At 39.9% G+C, this 21,253-nt stretch overlaps 1 protein-coding gene, 1 long non-coding RNA gene and 2 other non-coding genes across 6 annotated transcripts; 3 read left to right on the top strand and 1 right to left on the bottom strand.

Annotated features, from left to right (window-relative positions):
* Positions 1–4,125: 4,125 nt before the first annotated feature.
* LOC132153039 (uncharacterized) lies at positions 4,126–5,197 on the top strand. 2 transcript variants are annotated; one of them, XR_009436613.1, is made up of 5 exons: positions 4,126–4,212; positions 4,314–4,392; positions 4,668–4,707; positions 4,824–4,872; positions 5,109–5,197. It is a non-coding gene; the product is annotated as an uncharacterized LOC132153039 (long non-coding RNA). The 2 variants fall into 2 exon arrangements; XR_009436612.1 differs by having other exon boundaries at positions 4,824–5,197.
* On the top strand, positions 4,516–4,592 carry LOC132154135 (small nucleolar RNA SNORD49). The gene has a single exon (XR_009437079.1). It is a non-coding gene; the product is annotated as a small nucleolar RNA SNORD49 (small nucleolar RNA).
* LOC132154127 (small nucleolar RNA R38) lies at positions 4,965–5,034 on the top strand. Its single transcript, XR_009437076.1, has one exon. It is a non-coding gene; the product is annotated as a small nucleolar RNA R38 (small nucleolar RNA).
* On the bottom strand, positions 5,042–19,652 carry LOC132153028 (fas-binding factor 1 homolog). 2 transcript variants are annotated; one of them, XM_059562143.1, is made up of 31 exons: positions 19,233–19,652; positions 18,862–18,889; positions 18,723–18,776; positions 18,560–18,635; positions 18,308–18,368; positions 17,572–17,622; positions 17,388–17,496; positions 17,223–17,306; positions 17,074–17,112; positions 16,880–16,984; positions 16,673–16,796; positions 16,454–16,587; positions 16,258–16,354; positions 14,641–15,048; positions 14,492–14,563; positions 14,345–14,406; positions 13,466–13,660; positions 13,208–13,305; positions 13,054–13,134; positions 12,871–12,971; positions 10,245–10,451; positions 9,963–10,070; positions 9,726–9,865; positions 9,531–9,649; positions 9,328–9,450; positions 8,903–9,088; positions 7,561–7,737; positions 7,346–7,483; positions 6,592–6,685; positions 6,407–6,510; positions 5,042–5,282 (listed from the first exon to the last, which is right to left on the bottom strand). In XM_059562143.1, exons 1-31 carry the CDS (start codon positions 19,233–19,235, stop codon positions 5,214–5,216), a joined length of 3,447 nt encoding a protein of 1,148 aa, XP_059418126.1. In that variant the 5' UTR covers positions 19,236–19,652; the 3' UTR covers positions 5,042–5,213. The 2 variants fall into 2 exon arrangements, with proteins under 2 accessions (XP_059418126.1, XP_059418135.1); XM_059562152.1 differs by having other exon boundaries at positions 7,561–7,731.
* Positions 19,653–21,253: the final 1,601 nt, after the last annotated feature.

Below are 21,253 nucleotides of genomic sequence, written 5' to 3'. Positions count from 1 at the left end.
CAGTGTAAGGTTTGTCTTTCCCTCTAGGTAGCTACGAAGCTGCATGCCTGGTGCAATTGCTCGGATTACAGCATCAACAATTTCAAGCTCTGAGAAACCTCTGCTCCGTCCATGTTCAATTTGGTGAGCTAGACTTGAGAAGGAGAGTTTGTCTTTTTGCCCAGGTTCACCTATCTGGCCAGATATTTTAAACTCTCTGCTCCATGCTGACATAACTGGTCGTGTTGACGCTGAGGGCCAATTTAGGTTGGTAGTTTGTGATTTTGAGCTTTGCTGTGTGTCATAGCTTAGCTGCATGTTTGTGTTTGTGTGGTGTGGGACACTAACATTCTGCTGTGTGCTTGTAACAGTGTTATGTTTTTGTTCAATTAGTTTTTGCAAGGCTAACTGCAATGTATCAATTTCGTTTTGCAACTTTTCTTGCTCTATGACCTGCACTACTGAGTCTATAGTCACGCTCTGAACCACCTGTGCTGTCTGTTGCTCAGAGATATCTTCACCCCCTCTGTTGAAGTTCACAAATTTTGTCTCTTACACACAAAAGTTCTGACATGCCCTCATCTTCCAGTTCTTCTAACCCCTCCCTTTCAAGATGTCTCACAAGCACAGAAATGACAAATGAGCGGCTTTTGTTGATATCATGTTCAATATGCAGAAAATCACACAATTTCACAAGGTTTTCTCTTGATAGTGAATACAATGCTCCTATCACTTCAAGTCTTAAGTCCTCTAACTGATCCATGGTTCACTTGGGCTGTGGGTGTGTGCAGTGTGTGATGCAGAAAAGCAGTCTTAGCTGGTCGGATAATGGCAATGTTCCGGGTATCAACGATCAACCTCAGATAGCACGCACGGTTCTTCCGGATTCAACGTGGACGCCAGATGCTCTCACTCTGTTCTCCTCAGCCGCAAGTCAGAATGAATGACACTGGAGGTAGACCATCATCTGTGGACGCCAACCTTCACTGCATTTCATCCCAGCGGTGCCTCCAAAATGTAGTACCCTCACCGCCTGATGAGGGGAGATAAAAGTATAAATAATACACAGGACACGGAGCCGCTGCTGCTTCAATCATCAGTCTGTATATTGTTTGAGCAGCGCGCGCGCCCCCTCCCCAAACAGGCGGACACTCCCAAAGGGAAAACAATCAAACACCGATCGATTGAGCAGGGAACATCAATCGTCAATATAATAAACAGTGTAAAATACATTTTAGAAAGACATTCTCTCATCTTGACACACATAACATTTCACCTATTATTTACATATATATTTTATATTTTGTGACCACCACATCTACACCTACCCCAAACCTAAACCTACCCCTTACAATAATGCAAAAATAGTAATTATTGTTGTGCAGTGTGACAAAAATTACAACCCGAATTCCGGAAAAGTTGGGACGTTTTTTAAATTTGAATAAAATGAAAACTAAAAGACTTTCAAATCACATGAGCCAATATTTTACATAGATAACATAGCAAATGTTTAAACTGAGAAAGTTTACAATTTTATGCACAAAATGAGCTCATTTCAATTTTGATTTCTGCTACAGGTCTCAAAATAGTTGGGACGGGGCATGTTTACCATGGTGTAGCATCTCCTTTTCTTTTCAAAACAGTTTGAAGACGTCTGGGCATTGAGGCTATGAGTTGCTGGAGTTTTGCTGTTGGAATTTGGTCCCATTCTTGCCTTATATAGATTTCCAGCTGCTGAAGAGTTCGTGGTCGTCTTTGACGTATTTTTCGTTTAATGATGCGCCAAATGTTCTCTATAGGTGAAAGATCTGGACTGCAGGCAGGCCAGGTTAACACCCGGACTCTTCTACGACAAAGCCATGCTGTTGTTATAGCTGCAGTATGTGGTTTTGCATTGTCCTGCTGAAATAAACAAGGCCTTCCCTGAAATAGACGTTGTTTGGAGGGAAGCATATGTTGCTCTAAAACCTTGATATACCTTTCAGCATTCACAGAGCCTTCCAAAACATGCAAGCTGCCCATACCGTATGCACTTATGCACCCCCATACCATCAGAGATGCTGGCTTTTGAACTGAACGCTGATAACATGCTGGAAGGTCTCCCTCCTCTTTAGCCCGGAGAACACGGCGTCCGTGATTTCCAACAAGAATGTCAAATTTGGACTCGTCTGACCATAAAACACTATTCCACTTTGAAATAGTCCATTTTAAATGAGCCTTGGCCCACAGGACATGACGGCGCTTCTGACCATGTTCACATATGGCTTCCTTTTTGCATGATAGAGCTTTAGTTGGCATCTGCTGATGGCACGGTGGATTGTGTTTACCGACAGTGGTTTCTGAAAGTATTCCTGGGCCCATTTAGTAATGTCATTGACACAATCATGCCGATGAGTGATGCAGTGTCGTCTGAGAGCCCGAAGCCCACGGGCATCCAATAAAGGTCTCCGGCCTTGTCCCTTACGCACAGAGATTTCTCCAGTTTCTCTGAATCTTTTGATGATGTTATGCACTGTAGATGATGAGATTTGCAAAGCCTTTGCAATTTGACGTTGAGGAACATTGTTTTTAAAGTTTTCCACAATTTTTTAGGCAGTCTTTCACAGATTGGAGAGCCTCTGCCCATCTTTACTTCTGAGAGACTCTGCTTCTCTAAGACAAAGCTTTTATAGCTAATCATGTTACAGACCTGATATCAATTAACTTAATTAATCACTAGATGTTCTCCCAGCTGAATCTTTTCAAAACTGCTTGCTTTTTTAGCCATTTGTTGCCCCCGTGCCAACTTTTTTGAGACCTGTAGCAGGCATTAAATTTTAAATGAGCTAATTAAGTGGATAAAAGTGTAAAATTTCTCAGTTTAAACATTTGCTACGTTATCTATGTTCTATTGTGAATAAAATAATGGCTCATGTGATTTGAAATTCCTTTAGTTTTCATTTTATTAAAATTTAAAAAACGTCCCAACTTTTCCGGAATTCGGGTTGTACGTCATATTGATGTGCCTTCTAGCCTTAACCCAGAACAATAGATGTTGACGAGATGTGTGAGGCAATTACAAGATACCTGCAACTCTAGTTTACACCAGTACAGGTATAAAGACATTTTAATCACTCATTACATTTGGAGAGAAAAAGCGCAGGCACTACACAGGGATCCAATTTCTAGTGCACATTTGTTGATTTGCCAATGTGCATGCATGCTCTCAAATGAAATGTGTGTGTAAAATACTCAAGCTCCCAGTTCAAATCTTGTCTTAACAAACACTTGGGACACATCTGGAAATCTGATTAAACTTCATCTTCCCTTGGTTAGCACGGTCATCTTCAAGCACTTGTTTAGTTCACTTCATTCTGCTTCTTGATGTTGCAGACTGGTCATATCTGTCAGCATATTATCACTGATTATTATTACTGTAAAAACAATGCTTTGGAAAGAAAATGGTCTGTCTGTGCATCAAAACGTGGAGCATTTGTTTAACTTACATAACATTACATTAGATTTAAACTTAATTAGTTTTTACAAACGAGCTGTGTTTATTATTATTATACATTATATGCAATTATATGACTTTTTAATCGTCTAAAAAAAAACTTAATTTAGGCTAGTTGTTAATTGTTTTAATGACCTTTATTTTGTAAATCTAAATAGGGGTGAAAACATGTTCAATTGTACAGTGGATATATAATTTAATATATAAATATATTTAAAATGTATAATTACAAATACGTAGCAGTAATGTGAATGTTTTTTTTTTTCTTTTCTTATACCTTTATTTTATAAAAAGCTTCATTTTCCCAGCACGCATTTCGGTTTCCTCACGGTATTTCCAGCGTGCCAAACTCATTAATGCTGCCTTCGTAGGGCACTTGAAATGAGAACATGAATGAAAGCAACGCTGTAGGATCATTCCAGACAGAATTCAACATACGTGTCTTAATAAGAGAGTTCCGAGTGACCGTTATTTTGAACGCTACACCTCGGAACCCTCAGAACTCTGCTTCGAAGGGAATAAGACACGTGAAGGATCACTAGTGAATAGAACGCAGCCCTAGTCACGTGGGTGGTGACGCTCCGGCGCTATAAAACCGGATGCTCTCTTCTTCTCGCTCTCTTTCTCTCTGAAGCGCGTCTGGCTGTGCTTCTTCAGACACAGCCGCTCAATTAAAGCATGGTCGTAATGAATTACACGCGAGGATTGCATCGCAGCGCTTTCAGACCACCATGATAACTGTAAGTCTGTCGATCAAAGCTGGTTTTATTATCGTGACGCTGATTTGAAGCACAGAAATGGTGTTCAGTGTTTCACGTTTTTCCCACGTGTCTTTCTGCAGGCAGGATTCAACGCGACGTGTTCCTGATTATCTGCTGACTGACTGAGTGTGTGATAATTGCGCTCAGTTCATGGAAATGGTGGGTGTTCAAATGTATTTGTGAATTTAATTCATTAGCTGTTTAACTTGGTTAAGTTTGTTTATACATGGTTTATTACTGAACTGAATCTGGGGTGTTCGTATATTTGTGCACGAGGTGTTGTTCAGTGATGAAACTGCGCTATAGGAAGTGCCGTCTGATGCGATAACTGACGAGGACAAAGCAGACAGTTTCTGAGACACACCACAGATGAGAAGCGCATCAGTCTGTTCTGGAGAGGCAGATCTCTGATCTAACGATTTCTCTCTCAACAGGTGAATGAATGGATCTAAACGCTGATCCAGCACTGATCAGGTACGTTAGATCTCCTAAAACTTAAACGTGTTCAACTGCATCTTTTTTTTAGATGAGCGTGCTTTTGTAAGCTTTGACAAACCCATCTGATGCATGGTTTGATTTTCTCTATAGAGATGGAGCTGAAAGCACCATGAATGTCCTGATTCACTTGGATATGGAGCTGTAAGTAATATTTTAGTATAACTTCAGGGTTGTGAGTGATGTAACTTGAAGAAAATCTGACCTGAAGGTCAGCGTTTAGACTGTTTCTTTATTCAAGCCTGTGATGAGAAAAGTTATCCCTGTCTGAAAAACACGTGTGGAGTTTTGGTACCTGAGGCTTGTTAGATTGTTTTGTTTTACTTTTTTTTTTTAACCAGTTATTTGAACTGAAGTGACTAATTTTTACACTTTTGCAGATGCGCTCCATGGTGACTGAATGCTGGAGATTGACGTCAGACCATGAAATGTCTCAACTTTTTATTATCAAATAAAGCGTATCAAAACTCTCCATCTCTGTGTGGTCATGTGTTGTATGAGGCTTTCTTCAGAGTGTCCAGGAAGTACTGCTCCTCCTGCAGGAAGTCTCTGTCCTGTTGGAGAAATGGCCAGAATCCATTAGTATGGGTGGGATGCTGCCAGTTTAGGGGAAATATTTACTATATTTAAGCGATGAATTACTTCAAAATGAAAGTTGTTTAAGTACTTATATTTTAGTGGCTTGTGGCTGACTATAACTGCAGATTTATCATGCATTTTAGAGATTTTTTTTTTTTTTTTACACCATGTGATAAATTAAACCACCTGTGCTTTCTCAAGCCTTCTATTGGAAACCAATGGGGCCAAAAACGGTTAAGTCCCAAATAAAAGGGAAACCTACATTTATAAAATGAAATATCAGCTGTAGTGACCGTTCTCGAAGCACAATTGCTGTGTAATGCAGCATTTTTTATATATACACTGCATTGTGTTCATGTTTTAAATATAAAAAAAAATATTAGTTCACCCCAAAAACCCCTAGCTGTAGTGTCTTCTGCATATTTCTTCAAATAAACAGTGCCCATTGCTACACTGTATGGAATCTATTGATATACTATTTAAAGTTTATTGAAGAATTCTGGGTAAAAGTACAGTCACGTTTACTGTTAAATGGTTAAATCCAGTCATTGTAATAGGAATCTGTGTAAATTTGTATTTAGGGTGAAGGATTTCTGAAAGTGGGTCACGTGATCAGAGGGAGTCGGGTGATAGTGCTCTGTTAATATGAGTTTTGTTGTCTGCAAGACTGATTGATATTTTTGATGAATTTCTGTTTTACCGGCTTTACTTTGGCATGTATGTGAGGTTTGTTCTGGTTTGTGTATATGGTGATACCTCTCCCTTTATAACTATTTAATTAATTTAATCATTCATTTTTGCACATTTCAATATTTGTTTTATTTTTTCTAGCTGTTTTTGCTCAACTGAACATTTGCTTTATATTTTTGGGGAAATGTGGTGCGATCTTTTCATTTTACTATTTTTAATTTTTTTTATTTATTGCATTTTTAAATGTTTATTTCTTTATTTGTTGCCTATTTTTGCTAAACAAAAAAAAAAGTATTCATACATGCATATAATACACCCTGGAGGTTACGTTTATTTTGACCTGTGAAACCTGTTTAATGTGGAGTGTTTTAGTGCGGTGGTAGGGGGTGTCCTCAGTGTGTTTCTGTACCTTCTCAGCGGTGTGTCTGATGAGGGCGAGGCGGGCGTGTAGTTCAGCGGGCAGCGGGTTCACAGCGGGGGTCAGGTGTGTGCTGGCTAACGCTGGAGAGAAATCTGACAAACACACACAGACACACACATGACTGACTGTCTGACACACTGAACGCCTGCGGTGAGTCTGCATGAACAGATCACCTGTGATGAGAGCTGCTGACGTCCCGGGATGGACGGGAAGAGTGTGTCTCAGTCGCTCCATGTCTCTGTGATGATCCGTCATCCTCAGACGCTCCTGCAGATCACACAGCCACGAGGAACCAGATAACTGCACTACATCATTCATCATTACTCAAATTACTCAGTCATCTCCATCAAACACAGTCAAACATGCTCCTGAATGTCCTCTCTCTCAGACTGGGTGTAGTTTTGAGAAGTCTGTTTCATCTGAATGAATCAGTTTGTTAGTACACGTCCATTTGAATCGATAATATTGTTCAAATGGTTCATGGATTCATTATTATTTTGAGACATTACTATTCTGACCTGTACTTATCAAAATACATTAAAGAAAAAATATATTTTAAATGACTGAACATGTATTGCTGACAAAAGGGTCAAATCTAGAGGTTTAAAGGAGTGTCTTTTAAAGTCATCTAATGATTCTTGATCTAAATATGCCTAACAAGATTTTCTGTAAACTATTGTCGCAATGAAGGCCATTTTAGTGCGTCTCCTCTGTAAATCATTGTAAATATGTATGACAGTCATTATTTTTTGCTCAGAAATAAGCAGGACACATTCTAGCACACCTAAGAAATGTGAAGCTGTAATAAACTTGGATTGTTTTGATGCTTGAAACCCCTTTTTTATGTTTGACTCATATTTGCATTTTTTATTTTAAAGTCATTTGTGACAGTGGTTGTGGTCCGTGATGAGTGAGTGTGTGTGAGACCTGCTGTAGGCTGTGCTCCTGTTGTCGTAGTCTCTCCATCTGCGTGTGGATGTTGCGTAGTCGAGTCTGGTGTTCGGCCTCCACCTGTCTGGCCTCTCGCAGCGCTCGCTCTCCCTCCTCGAAGCGCTCGGACGCCAGCTGTGACACAGGAAGGCTTCAGTGTCACATGATCAGCGTCTCACACACACAGATCTGCTGCTGCTGCAGTGTTTTACCGTGCTGAAGCTCTCCACCTCCTGCGCTCGTGTCTTGAGTCTCAGAGCCGCGGCGCTCAGTCGCTCTTTCTCAGTGTCCAGCTCCTGTCTCAGTTTCTCCAGACTGTCTCTCTCACGCAGCAGCACTTCCTCCTTCTGTTTCAGCTCTCCGGCGCGCAGCTTCAGATCCACCTGCTCCTGAGTATTACACAAGAAAACTGTGATTTAATCACTGCGCAGTTCCTCTTGAGCTTCTCTCTGATCACCTGCAGCTCGCTGTATAATAATTCATCTTGTATTATAAGTTAGCACTCTTGTTTGTTTGTTTTTACTAAAACTATTAAAATAGTTTCCTTTAATTAAAATAAATTTAAATATCTGATGAACTTAAGCTAAAAACTGCTAAAAATGGCAAAAGCCCATTTAAAATATATACAATTTAAACTGAATTCTGTTTAGAAATCAAATTTGATTTGAATTTAAATTTAGTTTATAAATAATGTAAACGCATCTACATTTAAATTAAATGAAAGCAACAAATATGAAAATACAAAGTAATTCAAAATATTAATAATACTAAAACACTACACTATATTGTAATAAATACTAAAATATTATATATGAATATAAATCATCCTACATCTTTTTTTTTCATTGAATATCACTTTTTATTTATTCTGCATGTTGAAAAAGATTTCTTTGTAAATATTAAAATTTACGTACATTTAATCTAAACTCTTGAATGTAAAATATTCTATCTTTATATATTTGCAATTTAGACTTGTTTCCTCAGAATTCTAACATTAGGCCTATTTCAACTTTCAACTAAAAATCTGACTTTAATTGTGACTTTCGTTCATAGAATTCACATTTTGGGGGAATTTGTTTTTTTCATAATTTGCGACATATAACAAAAAATGTAACAAAAGCAAGATGTTTTCACTTACATGAGGCCTGTTCATTTATTTATATGGTGATACCCTTTTTTAATAATTAATTAATTAGTTTTTTTAGCTACTTTCCCTATACTGAATGGGTATTTATTTATTACATATAGGAAAATGTATTTATTTTTATCTTTTTTGGCTGAACCAAAATATTGCTTTATTTGGATATGTTAACTCCCAATAATAAGATAACTTGGAATTGAAAAAAATTGTGATATAAATCACAAATATGGTTTCATAGTACTGAGATACTTAACATTGTGCTGTTTGTGTTTGCATGTAAACATTAGCATCTTAGCTCAATTCATTACATAAAAATTCATTATCACTTTAAGGCTCATATAGGTTCAAAAACTCCTGTATTGTTCATCCTGATTAATATTTAATAGTCATATCTTGGCCTGTACTGTGTGGACCTGTGCCATGCTGATGAAGGACCCCTCTCTGTGTGCGTCTCTCTCCATGGCTCGGCTGGCCTCTCTCTCTACGCGCTCCTGACGCAGTTTCTCCTGCGTGTGAAAGCGGCTCCACTCGGCCGCCAGCTTCCTGCGCTCTTCTGCACAGTGCTGCATGACGGACTGCTGCTCCTCCAGCAGAGCACTCTGACACACACACACGGACAGACAGATAGTGTGTGTTCATTTAATTATACTGTGATTTCAGACACACGTCATCCAGCCTGATTATTTTTAATCAAATATATGATTCATATAAAACTTAATAAATATAAATTGACATTGTGTAACTCTATATATATGGGGTGTTAAGTTGACTTAGTTGATTTGGGATTTATCATTTAAATCCTATTTAATAAGCGATGCCGTGTCGATTCGCGTCTGACCTTTGCCCTCTCCAGCTCCTCTCTCTCCATGCTGAACTGTTGCATCATGGTGCGTCTCTCCTCCTCCAGTCCTCGCAGAGATGATTCAGCTTTGACCTGTTCTGACGTGACCCTCCAGCGCTCCTGAACACACAAACCAGAGGAACATGACGTTAAACACTCATCATGTTCAGACTAAACCCGATTCAGAGGGCTTTCCTGACCTTCTCCAGCTGTCTCTGCTGCTCGGCCAGCTGTGTGTCCATCTTGGCGATGACCTCTTTGAGTCGTGACCTCTCTTCGGTCATCTCGCGCTGCTGCTGACTCAAGCGCTCCTGCAGAACTGCGAGAAAATGACAGATTTGGATCCGCTGATCTGTTCTGCAGAGATCTGGAGATGTTCGTGTTTGTGTTTGTACCTCTGAGCTGCTGGTCTCTCTGTCTGGCTCCGATCTCCAGTCCCTGCGCTGTGTTTTCATGTGAACTCTCCACCCGAGACGAGAGATCGCCCAGCTTGCGGGAGAACTGCTCCATCTGCTCGATGACCACCGTCAGAGACCTGCACACACACACACACACACACACACACACACACAGGAGCTCCGTGAGGTCCGGCTCAAGCCGCTGAGGGACGTCTCGTCTGTGACGTGCAGCACCTGGTCTGAGACGTGGCACTGGTCACTGCGTCGATCTCCTCGTCCTTCAGCTTCTTCAGATGCTGGATCTGTTCTTCATGATCTCTCTTCATCTCCAGGATCGACTTCCTGTGACACGTTAATGAAACAGGCCTGTTTTACACTCAGGTGGGTTGGTTAATGTCTTTATGTAACCATCGTCAGCTTTAAAAGACTTAACTTTGTTACGTTTTTTTATTATTATAATTCTCATTATTATGAAACGCCAATAACTTTCAGGGTGTGTGTGTGTGTGTGCATCACCTCTGCAGGTCTCGGAGTCTCTCCACCTCTCGGTCTCTGTCCTGCTGACACTGTGTGAGTCTGCGCTGCTGCTGCGCCTGCATCTCTGCTCTCTCCTGCTCCACCAGACGTGTGACCGCAGCCAGTCTCTCCACCAGGTCCTCGTTCTCCTGCCGCGAGCGCAGCTCTCGCTGAGCGGACGATTCCTCCAGCAGCTTCACACGAGCTCTGAGACAAGACCACATACATGTTACCTGCTTGTATGTTACCTGTGTGTGTGTTTGTGTGTGAGTTTCGTGAGTGTTACCACTGCTCCTGTGTGTCAGAGTTAACTTTGTGTTACTGCCACCTGTGTGTAACCTTTGTGTTGCGTGTTGCCTGTGTGTTTGTGTGTGTTAACCTGCCTGTTTCTTCTGTTGTTACCTGTGTTTCTGTTACCTGTGCATGGTACGTGTTACTGCCAACTCTGTGTGTTACCTGTTACTTGTATGTATGTTACCTGTGTGTTACCTCTGTGTGTGTGTGTGTGTGTGTGTGTGAGAGAGACATATAACGAGTGTTTGTTACTTCTGTGTGTGTGTGTGTGTGTGAGAGAGAGATACATGTGTATTGTGTAACCTGTTTTAATGCCACTTATGTGTGTGTTACCTCTGTGTGTATTTTACCTCTGAGTGTGTTACATGTTACATGTCAGCTATGAGTATTTTATCTCTGAGTGTGTTACGTGTGTGTGTGTGTTACTTACATGTCAGCTATGAGTATTTTATCTCTGATTGTGTTACGTGTGTGTGTTACTTACATGTCAGCTATGAGTATTTTATCTCTGAGTGTGTTACGTGTGTGTGTGTGTTACTTACATGTCAGCTATGAGTATTTTATCTCTGATTGTGTTACGTGTGTGTGTTACTTACATGTCAGCTATGAGTATTTTACCTCTGAGTGTGTTACGTGTGTGTGTGTTACATGTCAGCTATGAGTATTTTATCTCTGAGTGTGTTACGTGTGTGTGTGTGTTACTTACATGTCAGCTATGAGTATTTTATCTCTGATTGTGTTACGTGTGTGTGTTACTTACATGTCAGCTATGAGTATTTTACCTCTGAGTGTGTTACGTTTGTGTGTGTTTGGTGTTACATGTCAGCTATGAGTATTTTATCTCTGAGTGTGTTACGTGTGTGTGTTACTTACATGTCAGCTATGAGTATTTTATCTCTGAGTGTGTTACGTGTGTGTGTGTGTTACTTACATGTCAGCTATGAGTATTTTATCTCTGAGTGTGTTACGTGTGTGTGTGTGTTTGGTGTTACATGTCAGCTATGTGTATTTTACCTCTGAGTGTGTTACGTGTGTGTGTGTGTTTGGTGTTACATGTCAGCTATGTGTATTTTACCTCTGAGTGTGTTACGTGTGTGTGTGTGTTTGGTGTTACATGTCAGCTATGAGTATTTTACCTCTGAGTGTGTTACGTGTGTGTGTGTTACATGTCAGCTATGAGTATTTTATCTCTGAGTGTGTTACGTGTGTGTGTGTGTTACATGTCAGCTATGAGTATTTTATCTCTGAGTGTGTTACGTTTGTGTGTGTTTGGTGTTACATGTCAGCTATGTGTATTTTATCTCTGAGTGTGTTACGTGTGTGTGTGTTACATGTCAGCTATGTGTATTTTACCTCTGAGTGTGTTACGTGTGTGTGTGTGTGTTACATGTCAGCTATGAGTATTTTACCTCTGAGTGTGTTACGTGTGTGTGTGTGTGTTACATGTCAGCTATGAGTATTTTATCTCTGAGTGTGTTACGTGTGTGTGTGTTACATGTCAGCTATGAGTATTTTATCTCTGAGTGTGTTACGTTTGTGTGTGTTTGGTGTTACATGTCAGCTATGTGTATTTTATCTCTGAGTGTGTTACGTTTGTGTGTGTTTGGTGTTACATGTCAGCTATGTGTATTTTACCTCTGAGTGTGTGTTACCTGTGTGATACCACTGCCCATGTGAGTTTTACCTGTTACATGTTGCCTGCGTGTTACCTCTGTATGTGTGTTACAACTACCTCTGTATGTTTCTTCTGTGTTATGTTACCTGTGTGCGTGCTATCTGTGCGTTACTGCTGTGTTTGTTTGTGTGTGTACTTGTTTATGCTACATTGTGGGGATAAAATGTCCCCACAAAGATGAAAAAAACCTGCAATTTTTGACATTGTGGGGAAAAAAATATTAAAAATAGTAAATGATGTTTATCTGAAAGTGTAACAATGCAAACAGGTTTTCTGTAAGGGGTAGGTTTAGGGTTAGGGGATAGAAAATATAGTTTGGTCAGTATACAAGTAATAGAAGTCTATGGAATGTCTCACAATTCACAGAAACAAACGTGTGTGTGTGTGTGTGTGTGTGTGTGTGTGTGTGAGAGAGTTTGTGTGTTACTCGTGAGTGTATGTGTGTGTGTGTGTGTGTGTGTGTGTGAGAGAGAGTTTGTGTGTTACTCGTGTGTGTGTGTGTGTGTGTTACTCGTGTGTGTGTGTGTGTGTGTGTGTGAGAGCGAGAGATAAAGAAAATGAATGTTTGTGTCTGTTACCCCTGTGTGTGTATGAGAGAGAGTGTGTGTTACATCTATGTTTTTGTGCATGTGTTACTTCTGTGTGTGTGTGTGTTACCTGTGCATGTTCTCCATGAGCTCAGTGTCTTGTTTGTGTCTTTGTTGGATGCTCTCTAACAGCATCTGGTTCTGGTCTCTCTCCAGCTGTAAACTCCTCACCTGGACACAGACGCTTGAAGATCTCAGTTCCTGCATTCAGCGGGAGTCTCCTGAACAATCGGTCGAACCGAGGTAACTGTACCTGTCCCTCCAGCTGAATGATGCGCTTCTGCAGTGACGTCACGTCATGCTGATGGTCCAGAGAGCCGCTCAGACCCCACAGCTGAGACACACACAAGCCTTCATTACATTACATGAATCACCATTACAGCATGTGTATTATATCTGTGTGTCACCTGTTGTTGTATGATTAGCTGCTGAAGACTGTCTGCAGGTAAAGGTGTGTGTGTTTGTGTCGCAGGTACAGTGCCCTCAGTAGATTTCTGTGGAAGCACTGAAACAACAGCAGTTTTAAAAACACAATATTATAAACACACTATAGAATATGTGGAATATAATTTCCCATTTCATCTACTTCATAATTTGGTTTGTTCTCATTAGCTTGATGTAATATTTCCTATGATAAACTCCTGCTCTAAACTAGTAGCACCTACTCCACACTGCAGGGGGCGCTAGAGCGGGCACATGCCACCCCTTGATGGGGTTTGAGTGGGGTGTCTCTGTCTGGACGTCCCGTCCTGAGGGTGTTCTGGGGTCTTGAGCATGTGATTTGGGTTGTCTGCTGCTGGTTGAGTTAAAGGGCCGTGTTTCAGCCTCTCTGGACTGTGACGAGAGGGTCTGATTGAGTCCTGGAACGGGACAGAAGCGGTGAAGATGGGCTGAGGGGTGTGACGAGTGAGAAACATGGCCTGATATGCACTGAACGAGTCATGAGATGCAGGGATTCCTGAGCAGATGACTACGTCACTACAGGTGAGGGAGTAAATTGTGTTGTTTAGGGATGAGGTGTGTTTTATAGGGTTGTTTTCAGGCGTTTGATGGGTAAGAGATGCTGGGATGGTGTTTTCTGAGAGGAAACTAACCCAATAACTAAGAAATGACACGACAGATCGCCATTATGATTTTTAATAACTTTAATAGATTTATTTTGTGAAAGTTGGTGAATTGTCCCTCTAAATCAACCTTTTTGACCCCAAAACATTATTTGTAGGCCCCATGACTTAAGCAGTTAATAGCAATCTAGTAAGTAGGGATTTTTAAAAAAAATCGCAGTTTATTTAAAAAAAAACAACAGCTATTAAAATTCTAAATGCTGTTTTTAGCTTTTATTACCTTCCATGACTACACAAATCCCTTTTCAAGTGGTAGTGCATTGCCAACTAAATATTTGATAGTTAAGCAAAAGAACTAACTTTTCACTATAAAAATGCCTTGGCTTTTCCAGCAATGGAAATCTCAATTTTAAACCTCCCTGATATTTCCCCTAACTGCAGAAACTATAAGAGGTTTTTCAGTGCTGTGTTTCACTGTACCTGGTTTGTGTTGAGTTTCTGAGCTCGTGTTGTGTTGGATGGAGATGCCAGTAAACTCTCTGCTAGAAACACACACACACTTGATTTAGTCCAGTGCTAATCACATGAGCACATCTACAGCAGTGACTGACTGTGTGTTGACTGTACCTGAGCTCTGGGTTTGGGACGGGAGACTCGTCCTGACGTCTTTGTGGGACTAAAGGCACATTTGATTTAGAGCTGCAAATACGTCACACGTTGAGAAATCTCAGTGTATCCTGATCCATTTCCACCCAACATTCAGAAAAAGCGCTCACCTGACAAACACGTCCACTTCCTCCCCCAGACCCGATGAGACTTCCTGTTTCCTGTCTCTGTCCTCTGATTGGCTCCCTGGCTGTGTTTTCTTGCGACTCAGCGCTCCGGCGAGCCAGTCGTCTTCCTCGTCCTCATCTCTCTTCACTGGTTTTGAGGTGGTTTTAGGAGACGAGGGTGCTGCCGGTGGATCTGATGTTTTTAAAGCGGGCGTCTCTTTACGGGCCGCTGTGGAGGGGGACGCCGGGGGCTTCAGGGTCTCTGGTGCAGATAGTTTGGGTTCCTCCTTCTTCTTCTGCTCCTCTTCATCCTGCTTCAGGCCGAGCCAGTCTGATCTGGGCCGGGCGGCGCGTGCGGAGGGTTTGGGTTTGTGTTCGGGCGAGTGAACGCTCACGTCTTCAGTGGAGAATCTGACACCAAACACAGAGCAACACTGAGAATACAGTCATATACAATCTACAGATCCAGAACAAACTATGATGCTAAATCTGCTTGCTTGCCTCCATCCTCAAAACGCACTGATACTGTTCATATTCTTTAGTATTTTAGCAAATTTTGAGCTAATAATTTGTAAAAGAAACAATTTTGTGGATGTCTTGTTGTTTTGTGTTAATAGGGAAGAATTCAGTGACTTCTGGAAATTGACATCCTGTATTCCTTTAATGTAAAATATAATTTTAAAATTATGTATTACATAACTTGAAGTACTCATGCATTATTGTAAATGTATTGCCTTTCATTTAACTACTTTTAATTGTATTTTTAATTTAATTACTTTTTTCTGACTTTGCTGCATTATTAGGGCAGAATCTAATAACAGCTTCATTATTCATCTTTGCTTTTGAATATTTTAGTGAATTTTAAGGAAATATTGTGTAGAAAGATTAATTTGGTTACGTCTTGTGTTGTGTTAATAGATGTGTTAGCAGATGTGGAACTTTAAGTTAGTTTATTAATTAGTTCATTAAAAAACAATGAAACGTAATGATATTACATTAATTGTGAAGTATTTATGTATTATTGTAATATTTTTAATTGCCTTTTAACTAACTGATTTTATTTTCTTAAATCATTGTATTATAGATATTACAGTGATAATGATTCATTTGACTGCATCATTAGGAAAAGGGCTGCTACAGATACCTTTGTTATTATTTATATTATAATATTATTATATATGTTTTTGTTTTTGAATATTTTAGTTGAATCTATTTTCTGTACATGTTGTATTGTGTTAATGAGTAGGCATGATATTTAAGGAAGTTGAGGTCTTGCATTTTATTTCTAAAAAAACATTGAAAATTGATAGGTATTCCTGCAATATGGTAACTATTTTTCGTCCTAATTGATTTAAATAAATTTAAAAAAACATTGTATTAAATATGATTTTTACATGAATTCAGTTAAAGGTCAATGTAAATACCTTTATTGTTAATTTACATATTGTTTTTATTATTACTAGGATAAAATCTACAGATAGCATTGTTATTACTATTTTTGTTTGTTTAAAAAAAAATTATAATACACAGAGTAAATGTTGTGTACAATTCTGTGTACATAGCATGAAATCATTTTGGAAAGTTAGCATTTTCTCTAAACATGTTAAGGTCTCATCTCACCTGACCGACTGTCTGCGGGACTGCCGGCCCTCTGGAGTGGAGCCCATGGTTGGCTGATAGGAGCCGAATGTGAAGTCCTCCTCGTCCATCAGAGAGACTGCGGAGAGCAGGACCAGAGGTTAGAGCTTATTCATCCATTTCAAGAGCTCCCTTTGAATTTATTAACACAAGTCAGCATCGTTTGAGGATGCATCACCTTTTCCAGCAGAGCTCTTCTCCGTCTGTGTTGTGTCTTTCTTCTCTCCCGTGACGGGTCTCTCCAGCAGACGAGGAGACGTTCCTCGGCCCAGGATCTCATCCAGTCGTGTGCGAGCTCTCGGAGGAGGATCACTGATCAGAGACGACAAACGGGACATAACTGATTTCATCCAGATATCCTAAAAACTGCCTTAATTCAGGTTTGCAGACACGTTACCTGTCTTTTTTCTGTGTCTTTCCATTTCCTTGTGTTTTGTGTGTTCCTCCGAAGCCCAGCGCGTCTATCAGATCATCTTCATCGTCATCAAACGTCAGATCCTCTCTCTTCTTCACAGCAGCTGCTGTTAAAGCACACAGGACACAGAAAGAGAAGTCACGAGCTGCTGCTGCTGGGTGTATCTTCTGTTCTAGTCACGGCTCTCACCCGTCTCTGTTTTCTGAGGAGCGGCTGGCGGCTCGCTTGTCTTAGTCGTCTTCTGCTTGTGTTCCAGCTCATCCAGTAAATCATCTAACGGATCGTCGGCTTTATCTGTGAAACAAAGAACAGCCATCGGGTTTAACTTCAGGGTTTCCAGAAGATACTGCTCAAAGCTCAAGCGTCCCAATGTGTTCGGATACCTTCATCAGGAGGAGGATCGAGACCTCCACCTTCATCATCTGAACCACACGCAGCGTGAAAATGGAAAAAAATCATTCCTCAAAACCCACACGAAGCCATCTGAGCTGTTAGACGCTGTCAGGAGAAGAAGCCGAGGTCGTGCACTTACCTAGAAAGCTGAACTTCTTGTAAGCTCTCGCTGTGGAGGCCGGAGCAGAACTGGGCTTTTTTTTGTCTTCAGGAACCGTGTCTTCTGTAAAGACACATGAAACACTTTAATAACGGTCGTCTGAGAATTAAATCCGCTGTTAAACCTCAGTGTACAGAAATGCACCGGTGGGTTTGCTCTCGTCTCCTGTTCTTTTGGAGTCCTTCCTCTGAACAGGAGCCGAGCTCGGCTTCTTCTTGGAGCCGAACAGATCCGCATCCATGTCATCCATGTTCTGGAATGAACCAAAGCAGAATGATGTCATAGCTCATGTTTCAGCCAATCAGAGAGCAGCATCCTCTTGGCTTACCTTCATGCTGTCCAGCAGCGCGGCAGGATCGGCCTCAGACACGTCAGAGCCCTGAGACACAAACAGATGAAATTAAGACTTTATACAACAGATGGAAGCGTTTACAGTTTAGTAGACACAGGGTTATTACTGTAAACTAATACCATTAAAAAAGTTACCTAAAGTTAACATGAACAAAATCTTGTAATTGAGGCTACATTTCTCATTTTTATTTAGTTTAACTAGATGTACTAATACAACTAAAACTGAAAAAAAAAAAAAAGCTACATAGACATATTTCGAAAAATAAAAACGAATTAAAAAAAATGGCTCAAACACATAGAAAAAAAATCACAAAAACTTTAAAAAGTCAAAACGAAAATGAGAAATGCCAAAATAAAAAACGAATCCAGAATTTTTATACTCCAATAGCCTTACTGTAATATGATAAAACTATAATAGTGTATGAGTGGTACTAAAATAGATGTTTACTGCAATATATCCAAACTTTGATCATGTATTTAAACGTGCGCTAACCGCGAGTTCTTCATATTTCCTGTAATAATGCATAATGAATTTCAAACACATGAATAAAAGACCATTCTTTTGACTGTTTTATTTGAATTTATTTTACTTTTACAGCATTCTATGTAGTTTAAGTGCTTTATAAATATAAATAGAACTTAAATGAATATTAGCAATTAAAAGTGTTTAATTTCCGCACTTTTTCTTGTATTTTCAGCTTTTATTGTCTCACCTCATCATCTTTCTCAGCTTCTTCTGCCAGTTTGCTGAAGAAATCATCGTCCAGAAGTGACCTGAATGCACAAGTAGAGCAGATTTACTGGCCATTTACACTAGTGACAGACGATCTGTGTCTCAGGCTGCTGAAGTGCTACGTGTGTATTTCATGATGTGACTTGCACATGTTCTTGCTAATGAGTTGCGACCCAAATGAAGCTCAGCACAAGTGCTTCACCAGAACCATCTGATTAGGTGCAGCTCTCACCTCTTCCCGCTGCGGGCCGGGGGGACGGCCGCGGCTCTGCTGGACACGACTGCAGGTGAGCGCACCTTCACTGGACCTGTGGACCAAACACACTCGCCTTCACATCAGCTACAGCTCATTCACTTCCATTAGACAATACTGTGACTAGATCAGTGAATAATACCCTCATCATCATCTTCATCGCCCAGCAGATCTCCTAACACGTCATCTATAGAGCCTGGGAGAAAGATTACAGTTCATTTAATACCCAAAAACTAAAATACGAGACATAAACGCAGATATGAGCTGAACGAAAAACTCACTTCTGAGCCCCTTCTTCTGTTTTGAAGTCTGCAAGAGATGAAGATGAGACGACTGAACACCTCGCATGCATTTTACAGTTTTAGCTACAGTTCTGTTCTGCTCTCGACACGACCACATTGAAATTTGCACATAAATATCTATGTAATATTTTGTACTATAATAATACATTACTATATGTGTCCCTGGAACACAAAAACTCATAAGTAGCATGAGTGTATTTGTAGCGACAGCCAACAATACATTGTATGGCTCAAAATAATTTTTGTTAGCAGTATGATAGGACTTCAATATATTACTTAATATTTATATTAATTTTACTCAGACTTTGCACGCATATTGTGCTTTAATTAAGAAAGAAGCAGATGTTTACCATGTCTGGACCCCAGCAGCAGATACGGATGGGTTACGGTGAAATCTGTGCGCGTGCCCGTTACCAATGGAAACCAGCACAGCGTCTACGAGAGATCAGCTGATCGTCATTAAATCCTGATCTGGACCCGTGATAGATCCACTTCTGCTGCTAGGTCTGGATGATGGCGATACAGACAGGGTTTGATATTACTCCTCAATCCTCAGACGCCTCAGATCTGTGTTGTGGACGGGAAGAGCTTCAGTGTTGATTAATCAGTTCCTCACGGTCAAAGATCCTGCGTCTATACGACCGGAACCTCCACACGAAGCCGTGCTTTCATTCTAGTGAAAGACTAAGTTAATAAGTAAAACTATATTTATTTGCGTAATTCTAAAACACCGCGATGAATCGGTAGGAGCTGTGGGCTCTGCGGGTTTGAAATTCCGTGACGCACTTCCTGTTTACAATATGGCATTATGGGTAATGTAGTCAATTTGCGCGATCGGAATGTTTTTTTTTTAGTTCTTGTTTTGCATTTACATCATTCACTGGATCTAGCTATTGTTTGGTGTTTTGAAATATCTGATGTTCCTTTTTGTTAAAAAACTCAAAACAGTGGCTTAAAGTGACTAAAAACATTTTTAAAATTGTTCATTAATTGTCTGCTGATCCTTGAGCAAACATGCCTTGATTCAGCTCTGATAGCACTGGTAAGGAATGGTTGTTACACATAAGACAAAGTTGAGATTTCTAGGTAAGCTCTCAAACTAAACAAGGGTCATGTGTTTGGCAGCAGCTTCATCAGCAGGATCATCCAGCTGTTTTCATGCAGTCCTCCTCATTGATCAGTACACCACCATCATTAGGTGACAAATATCTTAGTCAGAGGTCATTACACCAACTCCAACAAGTTCTTCTAATTGTTTTAATAAAAAATATCCTTATTGTAGTTTTTCCTCTCCCATTTATCTGTCATTATCAACCAAATTTTTATGTTGCCAGATATTTTCTGATTATTACATATAGTAGCCTATCTGCATGAGCATTGTTTGTGGATGCAAGTGAACCTCTAAACCAAACATGTATGAGGTTTGTCAAGTTGGTATACATATATGATGTATAAAAAGCTTTGTTTGGGAGGCTTAGGCTAGCCTACATTTCTGCACTCTTGGAACGCTCCCATTATAATCAGTGAAGTCTACATGGGACAATAATTCTTATTTGCACCCTGTCTGAGCTTTATTTGACAAATTAACTCATCCTCATATCTTATTGCAGCTCTTTTGTACCACATAAATAGACATCTTTTAAGTTCTTAAAAAGGTTTACTCATGTTGTGACCTTTGTTTTTACATTTCAGCAGTTCTTTTGTCAAGACTTAAGAACAGGTTTATCTAGTTATACACAGTTCTGCACAGCACTTTTGTGCTTACGGTATTTCTCAACATGTTTTTTTTTATGAGTGAAGTGTTTATATCAATCAAAAATTGTAAATGCGCATTTAGATCTAAATTAAGGGCTTTGATTATGTAATGTCTATTTTAAAGTCAACACAAAATGCTATGGAAAAGGGGCAATAGAAAAATAAATGTCCAATATCTTCAACTGATATGTAACAAAAGGTACATATATCACAAACACTATCTGCCTATCTGCTAACATAAAAAAATGTCTGAAGGTAACCTACGCATTTGTTTTCTTTCAGTTTAACAGGTGGTGAAGAAACGTGGTAAAGCCAAATTCATATCAGTCGCAACATGAATGGGAAATCTAAATTTTAATCTCACCTCGCCAGATAGTCTAGGCTACTTTATTATATGCAAACATGTTTTCGCTGGTTTAGATGTACTTGCAGAATGTAGAACTAGATCTTTTTTTATTTGAAAGTTTTTTGATCACATTACATCACAATATTCCTTGCTTTCTATCTTTCTAACACCCTTCCGCCCGCGTATTGTTACAGGAATTTTCTGAAACGAAAGTGAAAGCAAATTGCTCTACGTGCGACTTCTTCATATAGCCTACTAGCTGAAAGACTT

This window comes from Carassius carassius, chromosome 1, assembly GCF_963082965.1.
Source record: "Carassius carassius chromosome 1, fCarCar2.1, whole genome shotgun sequence".
Classification (NCBI taxonomy): domain Eukaryota; kingdom Metazoa; phylum Chordata; class Actinopteri; order Cypriniformes; family Cyprinidae; genus Carassius; species Carassius carassius.
The sequence above is the reverse complement of the archived record's forward strand: the minus strand, read 5'-3'. Positions and strand labels throughout refer to the sequence as shown.